Genomic DNA, 13,344 nt, shown 5'->3' on the forward strand with positions numbered 1-13,344 from the left:
ACAGTGGTGGCAACATTTCAAACAAACAATGTATTTCCTACTTTTCGCAGAGTTTGTGCCAAAAGAGTAAACTGCATTCAAGAGCATTACCTGTTCTAGTTTCAGAGAGCGGATGCAGAAGAACATACCCATAAACTCACCTTTCCATCACCCACACATGCCTCCACTCTATAGAAATATATGTCTGTATATATATACTAATAATTGTAGTATAACTAGAGCTATTCTTGCATCATCTGGATAGACATTTGTGCTACACAGGCACATCTGGAATGGAAAAACTTCTAAACATGTGACTTGAATATCTGTATCTAAGCATTTCCAAAGATGTGTCCCCGAGGTGTCAGGTCCTCCAATGTATTTATTACCTTTGCGTTGTGAAGTCCTGGGATTGCTGAAACAATTCTGTGCTTGAGTAGTTCTTTAGAGTAGATAATGCAGCTCATTTTCACTCATTGATTTTGTAAGTGAGCATTTATTATCTGATAGTCTTTTGCTTTAAGTGGAAAGATTAATGGCAGCATTCTCAGATAAGCAGCTAGAGAAATTTCCTCTCCCTTTTTTTTTTGGTTAAAATCTTCTTTTCCATTTATACCATTGCTTTTTAAACCAGTGCTGACAGGATTCTTGTAGCCCTATCTTCTCCACCTCAACAACATGTGAATAATCAAGCTTCACAGGGAAGACACAGAGATGGGGATATTCAAACAGAATATGCTTACAGAAAGCTGTAGATAAAAGTGCATCTATTTAATTTGCTAAGCACTGACGTTATTAACTACTTGTAATCGTAAATTTTGTAGCAGACACTAGCTCACCAAGTAACTGAAAGTAGAATAGCAATTAACTTAATGCAAGCTCTGGGCAGCACTCAGATAATCAGTAAAGATTGCTCATTTCAACCTAGGGCAGTCTTCTGATAGTGATCTGGAGAGAAAAGGCTCCATATCCCATTACCAAACTGCACCTACAATGTGCAAAACCATGATACATTGATAAGGATGCATGAATAATTCAGTTTGAGCTGATGTTAGCAGTAAAGTCAACTGGATTAGGGATCGTTACACTCACCATCGGTTCTCTGGCAGATCAATTCCTTCAGCTCATCAATTCATTCTGTAGGTAATTCCTTGGAAAGAAAGAGTTATCTCAGCAAACAGTTTTGTTCTAGTCTCTACAGGATTATTAAAGAGTTGACTATATCCTTCCATGCAGAGAAGATTTTAAAATAGTACTACCTTTTATGTGCATGAGTAGCTCATGCTAATAATTGTGCTCAGTAATTTGATGCAAAATACTTGCTATCCACTCCAGGGAGATGGAAGCTTCCAAGTTTTGGCAGGCTGAGCCTGCTTCATCCAAAAGCTCCCTGATTCAGGAGCTTCCTGTCTTTCCATACCATCCCTTCCTTCCCACTTCCTCCTTCCTTCCTCCTTCCTTTCCACTTCAGGGACTGTATGCTATTTAGTCTTTATTGAAGGTCCCTCCTTGTCTTATCCGTGCCCTTCATTTACAGTTCTCTGCTTCCATTGTCTGCCTCCTGATATCCAGAACAATTCTGGACAGGCTGAAGTTGATTGAATCAGCAAAGGCTGATTAGATTCATACAAAGGTATTTATACACAAATACACCAAAGCCCCGTGTGAAAAGGAAGGCTTTTAGAATCAATCTAATGAATAACCACAGAGAAATAGCCTAAAATGAAGTGACATCAGAAAAAGATAGTTCAGGTAGCTGTAAGTTGAGAACTAACCAGGAAGGAAAAGGGGCTCTGTTACAGCATGTAAAGGCTACTGTGACTTATCTGCTTTTCATGGCCCTATGTGCACAGTCGGACTGTGATTTAGGCCAGTGAACAAGCTTGATGGCTTGCAGTTGATGAAGGGAAATAAGAGGTTCTAAAACAAGATATTTTTCTCCACATGGAAAACGAAGTCTGAGATTTTTCATCATAGGAGAGGCTTTATCTGAGTCATGACATTTGGGTATGTGACCCCTCTGGAAATACAGGAACTACTTAAAACACTGCTAGAGCAGACAGCTCTTCTGAGATGTTACCAACACCAGCTACTAGCCTTGAATCAGCACAAAAGGTGACCTCTGGCTGATTCTCATGTCTATCAGCATTTCTAAAAAGCATTAATACTACTTTGAATAAAGAGGACTTCAAAGCTGTAAAAAGTTCCCTCGTTCCAAAACACAGCACAGTACATGGAGGTTCCCAAAGCCAGTATTACTGCACAGCAAGGGTTTACTACTACCATCTTGGTAGCCTCATTTCCTCAACGTGAAAAGAAGGTTTCTCCCTGTACTTAATACACAAATATTTCATGCAGAATCAAAAATATCAAATCCACTTTTAAGTAATGTAGCTCCTTTCATGACTGCTCTTGAGCTGCTTGCCAGAGCTACTGGGATTTACTGTAGCTTGCTTCTGCCTTCCACCAGTCTTTCAGCAGAGTCACATCAGGGCTTTCTAACTTGGTTAGGCTTGGACTGAGCCCTGGGGCTTTCCAAAATTAAACCTTCCAGTCTCTACCAACAAGGCTTAAAGTTTCTGGCTTTAACGGCTGGTAACAGAGAGTAGAAGCTCCCTGTTCTGCCTCCTTTCAAGCTTAACTAGCAGACTTCTCAGCTTTCAAAGCCTGCGCAGCACTAAGTTGCAGATCCTTCCCTTCGTATCTGCAGGGTTCAGCTAAGGCCAGCTTGTGGAGATGCTGGTAGCAGGTTGAGCTTTTGTTCCCTTTCTGCTGTCACCTAAGGGTAGCACAGATCAGCCCCATGAGTGATGTATCCTTCTAGTTGTGTGAGAGCACTCAACCTTGGCGCTCACAAAGCTGGAGGACTTTTAAAATATCCCTTTGGTGCAGACTGAGTCTGTCCGAACTTGCTCTGTCCCAGCTGTCTGACCCCTGCCTGATTACTGCTTCAAAGCACTACAGATATTAGCCCGCCTATCAGAAGGGTAAAGTGCCTGCAGATGTACCAGTGTGCACCCAGTACTGCAGGATCCTAGAGTACAGCTCTAAAAATGCAGCTCACAACAAAGCTATGCAGTGGATCAACCCAATGCTTTATAATATACTCTCTTGCTTTGAAGAGGCTCCCTATGGTGTCCTCAGCAGAGGTATTTCAGCAATCAGGAAGGAGAAGGTAGGGAGGGACTGCCGAGCAAGCACCACGAGGAAAGGGCTGGGGCAGGGACACCAGCACTACACTTCAGTGTGCTTAAAGCTGTGGCACCTGTGGTGATTATAAACACATCTCCATGACAAGGAATGATGGCAAAGCCTCAGATTTTGACTTTACTACACACTGAAGCAGAATTCGGACTGACTGCACAGAGAAAACAATAAATCATTTTTGGTGAATGCAATGTAAGGCAAACAGCAGACATTCTAGCTCTAGAGGGCAGAAACATTCGCTCTCTCCCCTGCCAGCCAGTTTGCTATCACATGAGATCACCTCTTACATCAGCATTAACAAAAGCCTTACCAACTACTACTTCACAGGGTGGCACAGTTAAGCAATGTGAATATACAGCACAGGGAAACATCTCACTAACCTAGAAATATCTGTTAGGGCTAGTTTCTCAAATCCTAGTCAGAAATAAAAATCCTTGTGAAAAATGCAAACATTTTGGATGTGCTCTCCCTTTTTAATAAGCTGTCACATAGGGAGTAACCAAAATGCTAGCTCAGGACTCTCGAGCTTACTTGATGGCTTTTTTCCATTTAGAAATGGAGGCATTTTCATGATACCAAACAAGTGGCTGAAATAAGCATCTTTCCTAAATCAAGCTACATGTGGAAGCCTAGATCTATGTAGGGTAAGAAAAAGCTACAAGCAGGAGAAATAAGGGGGTGGGGATGAAGGAAAGAGGAGGAGGGAAAGACAGGGGGTGGAGAATAACAGTGGAGAGCAGCAGTGGTCCAGCCCCTCTGAATCTGAAAAGCATCACAGGAGCCTCTGGATAAAGACCAGCCTCAGTAGCAAGGCTAGGAGGGAGGATTTCTGCTCAGTGATAAAACATGGTGAGTAGGATTTCTGTGATTTGCCTTATTGTCTGCTTTGGTGCAATGACATTTCCTTTGCTCTAATACTCACTGGGACTACAAGGGACTAGTACTTTAGGTTGCCTGCTCATTTTTGAAGGATTGCTTTTTATTTATTTTTCCTTACGTCTGACTAAGCTGCACCTTTGTTTGTAAAAATGCGCATTCAATCTCCTTTTCAAGTAATATGCCACTGAAAACGGCCAGAGCTGTTAAGTTAACACCTTGCAGCCTGGTACAACAGGCTGCTGGCACGGCGAGTAATAAACGCTCTATCTCCCTTTCAGGTCCACAGCAGGAATTCAGCTGCCTTCCCCAGCAATAGACAAGCAGTAACTCCCTGTGCAGGAGTTTACACTGCTGTTCCGTGAAGCACAGTAAGAATATTTCAGGCAGTTACAATTCTCTTAGCCTCAGGTATGGGAGAAAACTGAGCGAGGGGTGAAGAGGTTTTGGCAGAGAAGGAGCCACCTTTTGTCACGGCCTCACCCTCCTTTCGGCCCCGCTGGTGGGTGCTGCTCTTCCCCCGGCGATCTCTCCTGTTCGTATGCACCGCCACTGCATGCTGCAAATAGAAACATGGCTAATTTTACTATGATAATGCCTACTTTTACTATGATAATGCCTTAGTGTTATTTCAGTAAGGTTTAACTGAAGGTTCAGACTTTCCTATAGCCCCCTGCTAATAAGATTAAGCTTTTAACAACACATCCTTCTAGTATTCTGCTGGGGAGTGTAAGATTTTATTCTGTGTGCTCAGGGGAATTAAGATTTAAGAAAAGCAAGGTAATGTGCTTTTTCCTGGTTCCTAGCAGGAAAGCCATTGCCTGACCTAAATGCAAATGCAAATAACTGGGCATCCTGGGCTACCCAAGGGAGGCAGGTGATTAAGGAGAATGGTAAGATATTGCCACCGATGCTTAAGAGAGTACTACTCGGAAGACAGGCAGGATCTCAATGCAGGTTTGTGTGTCACACAGGTTTATTTAAAAACAAACATTCTTATGAGTCATGACTGTCCCTGCTTACATCTTCCACCGTTGCCACCCTGTTCTTTTCTGTTTGCTAATGGGGATAAGCAGAGTAAGCAGTATACACAGGAAGATGAGAACTGCTTTAAAATCCATTTTGGTTTCAGCTAGAAGAACTTTTACATTCATTTGCTTGCAAGAAACAGTATTACAATAATTGCAGGCAGAATATCACTCCTCTTGAACAAGGAAGCTGTTTTATAATTAAAAATGCAACTAACAGAAAAGGATATATATATTTTATATATATATATATATATATATATAATATCACTATTCATAAGCATTTCCGGTATTAAATTTATCTCCTCAGTTAGAGAGTCAAGATTCATGAAAGTAAATAAAGTCAGATTCCAAAAATATCCCCTCTTTCCTGGGAGAAAAACCGCTTTCTTATGCAGTGCTAATTGAGCAGCTCCAAAGCATTAAAAATTAGCATCATCCATTGATTTTGAAAGGAGCCATGTTCTCAGCACTGCACAGTTGGTTGTTTATGCGTTTCAAGATGTGAGACTGGCGCCCAGCAAAAATCCTGTCTGAGTTAAGTAGCCATGGTAAGGAAGCCCTAGAATTCATCCTGGGTGCTCAGTCTTTCTTCCTTTCTCGTTGTGCAATTTCTTCATGAAATATTTTAGAATGGAACATTTTAAGGTGTTTCCATTTTAAGCACAATACATATTCAAATGCGCAAACCAGATATATATTTCAAGGAAATGTAAATGTGCTACCACTTGGAGAGCAGGGGTAAAAATTTCAGAGGTAATTTTGATACAAAGGATCTTAAGTCTTACTGATATGAAGCTACTTCTGAAAAAGGGATTTTGGACTCATTCCAAACTTGTATCTTAAAACACAGAAGCTGTGGAAATAGAGCTGTTTCCTTCTTTTTTAAATATGAAAAACTATTCAGTACAGAAGGTTGTTCAGGTTGATCAGCTTTTACTTACTATTAGGAAAGGAGTGAGGCAAAACTAGACTCCAAGTCATATGCAGAATTTTGCTTAGCAAGGTAGAGCTTTCAAACGGGCCATTTTTTTAAGAATGAATGAAATATAAAGAGGGAAAAGCATGCCCATGTCCTCTACAAAACAACTGCTGTACACTAAATTTTCTTATTCCTAAGAGAGAGACAATTATATGTAAATTGCACATTAAAAAAAAAAAAAAAAAAAAGCAGGAGTCCTCCAAATCAGGCAGCTGATCAGATTTTGGAATAACTGAACTATAATTATAGTTATGGTTGCAAAAGCGATTTCGAGCCCAAGTTCCAAGAGCCAGAGAGTTTAGTTTAAATTTCCTCCTTGTAATCCCTTTTTTTTTTTTTTCTCTCTGTGCAGTGAAGCAAATGCTCTTAATTTCTCAGTGGGCTGATCTTCCTAGAGTTACAACCAAGAGGACTGGCACTTTAGCTAATGGCAGATTAAAGTGAAGTTTATTTTATCTTTTGTTAGATATTTCATATTTTCTTAGAAGATAACCTAACCAAACGACTTCCACTGTGAGATAAACTAAAATGACACTAGCCCTGAAAGTCAAAGGAAATCTTCCTCCAAAAAGCAATTGGTGGGAAAATCCCACAAAAGTGGCCAAATCCCAGTCTGACAGAAGACTTCAGGGGCTGTGGACAGAAAGGCAAGTTTGGCCCCATCTCCAACCCACGTGTTGGTGGCTATATTTAGACAGCTTGACTTGTCCTCCACCCATCTTCCTCCTGTGTCCAGTCCAGCTCTACCACACTCTTCTGAGGCCTCCTTGCCTGCTGATCTGGGCTTAGGTGGAATTTGGGACATATGATTACGGCTCCTATTAACCAGAACATTTAGCTAATTCAATCTAGTTCAGGTCCTCATAACCCAGGACTTTAAGCAGGTGCTTTGCCTGTCCTAAAACTGAGTCTCTTCAGTGCACCTTCCTCTTCAAACCTGAATTTTCTTTTACTTTAGCAGATGCAGTAAAACCCTTCCATATTTCTGACAAGGCTGTCAGATCCTGTGCACAGATGGTATATATTTGACCACCAAGTACCTCTGCACTTTGTGAGCAATATTATCCAAATCTATGCCAAAATCTTATTTCCACTGTACTCTAAGCCTGATCTAATAGCCTGCTTAGAAGCTTTTAAAAGCCTCAGAGTGTGCAGCAATTATGATCAAGTCTATCAAAAAGGCACCTCACTGTAGATGGAGTTTACTAAGGCTTCTGCATTTAGCATCATGGTAAACCACAACTAAACTATAGCCTAGGAGAAGATTCAGGGATGCTCTCCATATAAATGTGGTTCCATAAATAGTCTTATTGGTGCAAAAAAGGAAACCAAGCAACAAAAATGAGAATAAATCCAGAACTTGTTAAAAACATAACAAGTCACACTTACTAGGCTGGTTGCCAGTTTCCACAAGATCCTCTTCTTTGGAGTGAACTGAATTTTCAAAATATATTTCCCTTGCAAAAGTGGAAATCAGTCCCTCACATATGCTTTACCTCTATGGAAGAGGAGACATATTCCAAGCTGAATGTAAGAGGAAGATAATTAAAAAGGAGCAGAGACAGACAACAGTGCAGCTGAGTGCACAGGGCAAGAAATCCCAGAGAAGATGTACCATTTTATGAGCTCCCAGAATCATTTTCACAGCATTTTCATTAGCTTCACATATCCACTGGGGGAATATACTGTGACTTTCCCTTACAGTATTTTAACCTGAATCTAACATCTCTGATACCCTTTTGAGGTTAGTGAAACAATCTATGTCTCTGAAGACAGAAAAGAAAAAAATGGTATAATGGTATAGTCCATACAACACGCAATTGTAAATGTATTAATATACATAGAAAAGACAGCTGCGTTCAATAAATATTTCTGTTCTATATTTGGCAAGATGCATATCATACGGAGACTAAGAGGAATGCACAGCAGTTACAAAACAGCATCTGGGATGAATATTTTAATAAATATGCAGGCTCTGGTGATTTGCTCTTAAGAGCTGTAAAAGAGTTGGCTAAGGAGATGATCCCTCTCTTGGTGTTCATATTTAATAGAGCCTGGAATAATGGAGAGGATTCCCAAAGTTGTCCCAGTGTTCAAACAAGATAAGTAGGATGACATAACAAACTAGATAATAGCTAGGCTGGCATAAATCCTGGGGGAAAAATGAAAAGAAGAGATGATGAAGATGATGGTTTTATGCGAAGTAGTTAAAAAAAAATAGTTCCTCATCAAATAAAACTGAAAATCAACCATACAGATGCAAAAGAACTCTAAAAAGTGTCTGCCTTTGTGTTTTAAAAGACTAGCTCTATCAGGATGATTGGTGCCAGAGGCAAATACCAGTATGTCTTCCATTGCTATATTATATGTATTCTTAGGTTGCTCAGGGCACTTGGGCTTTCATATTAAATCTAAGTCCAAGATATAAAAGGGAAAGAACAATTAAAAAGGAAATAGAACCCGCCTTGCAGTTTCTAGATCCAGCTCACAAATTGGCAGTCCGTTGTTTTCCTTGTTAAGGAGACAGGATTCAAACTATACTTTGCTTTTCCCTAAAAAACTATCTCCTAAAGTCTTGAACTTCTAGCTTTATTAAGTTTCATGCCTAATAATAATAATAAAAAATCCATCCCTAAAAAGCTTCATTAGGGAGCAACAGAAAAATGTTAATTTCACCTCAAGTGCACATTTTCCTACAAACATGATGCTTGCCTAATACTCAGGCCAGGCAGAAAGAGCCCTAGGACTTCCAGGAGCTTTTCCAGGCAGAGCATTTGTGTAATGTTAGCATTTGCCCTGTCACTGCCACGGCAGGAGCTTCCCAGCAGCAGGACTTCCTGCCAGGCTGAGGATCTACTTCTGCAACTGCAAAGGACTAAGACATCAGGCCCTTAATTTGAGGGTTATTAATAGTTGGTATAAAATCTTGTGTCAGCTGTTTCTGACCATTTTCCCAGCTCTGATGGAGTTCTGCACAGCAAATTTCTTCTAAATCACACTGTGCTTTGCAGTAAAGGAATGTAATCATGTCCCAGTGACCTATTTCTAAATATGCAAAACAGGTTTTCTGCAGCATTGGTGAACTCCAGATATCTGACAGCATAGTAAAAACATTTACTGCCTTTCATTAAGGCTGATCGGCAATACTATCATGTAGCCTCAAATGCAAACGTGCTATCACCAGTCATATTGATAGACCCCTCATGTATCACCACCCATCATGTCTTCCATAAACTCTATACTCTTAACCTAGAATGTTCCTACTGCACCCTGAAGCTTTCTATCATGTCTTAGTGAGTTGTACTGAGTAGTAAACATTTGTTACCACCTGCCATTTTGCAGCTTTCCTGAGAAACAGTCTGTTGTTGATGGAGCAAGTGGAGCTGATGGAGAAGCGCTGGGGGTGAGACCCTCCGGTACACAGACACCTTGGAGGTGCTGCAGAAAGTCTCTGGAGCCTAGAGACAGGAGGTTGTATTTTAAGAGTAAACAAAAGCCAGACTTAGCACTGAATTCAAAATCATCCTTGCTGATTTTGTCCCCGGATGCAAGAATGTGAGCTGACTCTCAGAGCACTCCTGGGAGTGCTGGTAGTTTTTCATTCAGTCAGTGTTGTTACACGTGGTTTGTCAGCGCGTGTTAGCTTCTGCATTGCATTGCTTGTGTGTCTCAGAGCTCCCCAGCTCTAGGAGGTTTTAGTTTTATCTGAGCAATGCAAAACAAGATAAATCACAACCTGAGGTTTCATTTAAGAAGAACTGAGCACATTCTTTGAAGAAAAGGACTTGGAGTTTTAACCCTGTTTCCCACTCAGCAAGAGTCTGGCTCCTTCTCTAGGAGCTTTTCAGGAAGTATCTGGTTCATCCCTACCCTATCCTCAGATAACTCCACTGCCGTACTTGTGACTCATGCTGACATACGTCAGAAAGAATCAGATGTTGTGTACTGAAATAATAGCTAGAAAATTAAAAGCATCATAGCTAAAAAGAAGTATGGAGTAATTAAATGTTCAGAAACATAGAACAGATTCAAAACTAAGTCATATAGGCAGAGAGCAAAGCTGCCAGTGGCACAGGTAAGGCAGTGTATTTAGAAGCTAGGTAATCAATGCTCAGTGAAGATTCTCTCTGCCAGTGTCTCAGTGTACTACACTGGTCTTTGTAAATCAAAAATTACACTTCTGTGATAAATAACAGTGATTTTTTTCTGTTGGAATTAAGTGGTACTTGAGCTGAGCAGACGCTGCTAGCCACCAAGTTCAGTTGTATTTTTGTTCATTTTCTTCACAGAAACAGATGTGATAAAGCAAGATGGAGCTCAAGAGAGGTAAAACCTTCATAAAATCCAGTGTGCAACATGAGAAAGCACCATTGGTGCATATGCTTCCTGTAAACAAGGATGATATGGGAAAAGACAAAAAGACAATCCCAGAGGCACACCAGAGTGCAGCTGAAGTCCAACAGGCATGTTTGGCCACACACAAGAACTACAGGTTTTCTAGCAGAGCAGCAAGGAATGGGCCTGGTGAAAACAGCTTGGAAAAATCCTCTGTCTCTTCCTACAAGCTTGTGCGGAAGAGTAAAACCCACGAGTGTGTTGCCGAGGCAGACAAGGCAGAGCAGTGCAGCCCCAGCAGCAGAGCTTCTGAAGAAGGTTTTTCTGGAAAAGGAAGGGGGCGACTTGTCAACAGCATCAGCTTTTCTGGGGTGCCCAATGGTGGCAGCAAGAGGGAGTGTGTGGTCAGCCACAGCCGGTCTGCGTGCAGCAGCCAGCAGATGATAGATTACAGGAACTTTGTACCACAGATGCCTTTTGTACCAGCTGTCGCAAAAACCATTCCCCGGAAGAGGATCTCCCTCAAGAGATCTAAAAAAGGCCTCAGAGAGATATTTCACATAAGAAAGAATAAACCAGATGGCCTCACGTTCTTGGCTGAGAAGGACAAGCCTCTGCCCTCTCCAGGCTGCAAGGGTGAGCTGCCGGGACGCCTTGCAAGGTATCTTTTCAAAACTGGAGAGGCATTCGGAGCTGACTGCTTGTCACAGGACTGCTCGGACAGCGAGTTGCAGTCCGACTCTTCCTATGACTACTGCAACACTCTGTGTGAAGATGTTGCCTCGCTGAAGAGCTTTGACTCCCTCACAGGCTGTGGGGAGATCTTTGCTGACGAGAGCTCTGCTCACCTGGAGCTGGAGAACAGCAAAGATGTTCTGGTGAGACGAGCCAAAAACAAAGACAGCCCCAGCATGGGTTCTTTCCAAGGCGGTGTGGAGCAGCTGGCCTCTCCTGGCCAGAACGAGACAGTTGAATTTTCCAAGTTTTGGGACAGCATCAACAAGTCAGTGAGGTTACATCAGAGTACTCTGTTTGATAACAAGCTTCTGAAGACACCCAGTCCTGATGTGGCAAAGGCTAAAAACCAGGTAGCTACATCTCTGCCAGACTCCCAGGTGTCACCTGAAAAAGATGATGACAATTCCAAAGAAAGCTCTGTAGAAACAGGAACACCGAAAAGCGACAACCAGGAATCCACATCCACAAGCGATGAAGGCTACTATGATTCATTCTCTCCTAGCCAAGACGAAGAAATGAAGGAAGCTCAAACCCCGGGCGTCCCCAGCAAATTTCCAAGAGACAGCTACAGCGGGGATGCACTTTATGATCTCTTCTATGACCCAAACGACGTGAAAATAGACCCAGTCCTAGATGATGACTTGTGCACATCTGAAAGTGTTTCAGAACAAGCCATTGAAATCCCACTGTCCATTTACAGCTTCCATGTTGGAGCAGAGGAAAACATGGCTTCCCAGCCAGCTGTAGACATTATCAGCCAGGGCTTTTTCCGCAGCACATGGAAAGGCAAAGAATGTTTGCTAAAGCTCTGTGATACTGAACTTTCACTGACCATGGGGATAATAAACTGGTTGCGAAAACACACTGGGCTCGTTTCCTCCCCAGACTCTCTTCACAGTCCTCAGTCACAGCCAGGAAAGTCTGATGATACTGTGAACGCTCCCAACCCCAGTTTGGAGCAGAAAGTGAGCACAGAAACTCAGCAGGAGAAACAAAGCACGAGAGACCCTGAGACATGTAACCTGCAGGTCTCTTTGGATGAAAGCAAAGAGGCAACCCAGGTCTCTTCAGTCGACGCTGCTGAACAAGACTACAGCCTAGACTCTTGCCCTAACACTTCTAACTTGGATATCCATGAAAGGGAAGGGAATCACCACAAGGATTCACCTGCAATGTCTAGGGCTTTGGAAGCCACCAGAACATCACATTATGCACCACAGTCACAGGCCAACAGAGATGATCTGCAGGTATCATCAGTTGAGAATGAGAAGATGACAGCTTCAAAGGGATGTGAGACCTCCAGAGAAAAAACAACATTGATGGAAAGTTTGAACAGGGACCATGACTTCAAGAGCTCTGAAAACCCTTTGTTAAATGATAGCCATGAAATAGATTCATGTTATTCCTACAAGACTGCTGCCACCTCACCCCTGGCCCCCCTGGACAGGGAGGACACAAAGAAACCACTATATCATTCATTGTCAGTCTCAAGTGACAAGCCACTTCAGCCTCTTCCCCTTGGACACTTTCAGAGCTACATCAGCCCCACTTCAAGGGAGGGCAGCACTAACATCGTGCAGCTTTTGGAGCGCTGTGTAACCCAAGTGACATCCTTAAAAATCAGCTATGAAAACCAGCACCTGGAGGACAAGTACTTCGGAAATGAAATGAACAGTATCATTTGTAAGATGTCGCAGTACCAAAACAAGTTACTGCTACAAAATGAATGCAGCTCCATTGCCCATAGGTCAGACTACTCCAGTCTCCCTTGCACCAATCAGTATAGTTATGAAACAAGTCTCAGAGCCAGCAGCATGTATCACTTGAAGCAAAACGGGGTGCAAATTTGCTCCGAGGATCAGGAAAGTAAAGCAAGAATACTGGATGAGGTCACTAGGAGCAAGTTAAATTTCCAATACGCCCAGATAAATAATCAAGCCCTCTCCTACCTAAAAGACCTCACGCTTGACCTCAGCCCAAGTGATTCTTCCTCTCCTCCAGCTCTGAGCCGGCCGACGTTTTTACCTCTATTTAACTCTGTCTGTTCTGACCTGCCATCTGACTTTTCCCAAGCTTCACACAGCACCAGCTTCTCCCTGGCAAAGTCGCTGCAGGCGGAGGCCGGGCGAGGCAGCGCCGGCGTGTGGAGCCATGCGGAGGCCCCCTGCGCAGCATGGGCTGGTGGCAGCGCCCTGTCCC

The 13,344-nt window shown here is 42.5% G+C and overlaps 1 protein-coding gene across 1 annotated transcript; it reads left to right on the plus strand.

Moving 5' to 3' along the window:
• Positions 1-3,984: 3,984 nt before the first annotated feature.
• Positions 3,985-13,343, plus strand: AMER3 (APC membrane recruitment protein 3; the record flags this gene model as incomplete). The annotated part of the gene is made up of 2 exons (XM_026036379.1): positions 3,985-4,035; positions 10,362-13,343. A coding segment is annotated over exon 2 (2,961 nt), but the record flags the coding sequence as incomplete, so codon positions are not given.
• Position 13,344: the final 1 nt, after the last annotated feature.

Source organism: Nothoprocta perdicaria, unplaced genomic scaffold (assembly GCF_003342845.1).
Source record: "Nothoprocta perdicaria isolate Ctin4 unplaced genomic scaffold, notPer1 scaffold_177, whole genome shotgun sequence".
NCBI lineage: Eukaryota > Metazoa > Chordata > Aves > Tinamiformes > Tinamidae > Nothoprocta > Nothoprocta perdicaria.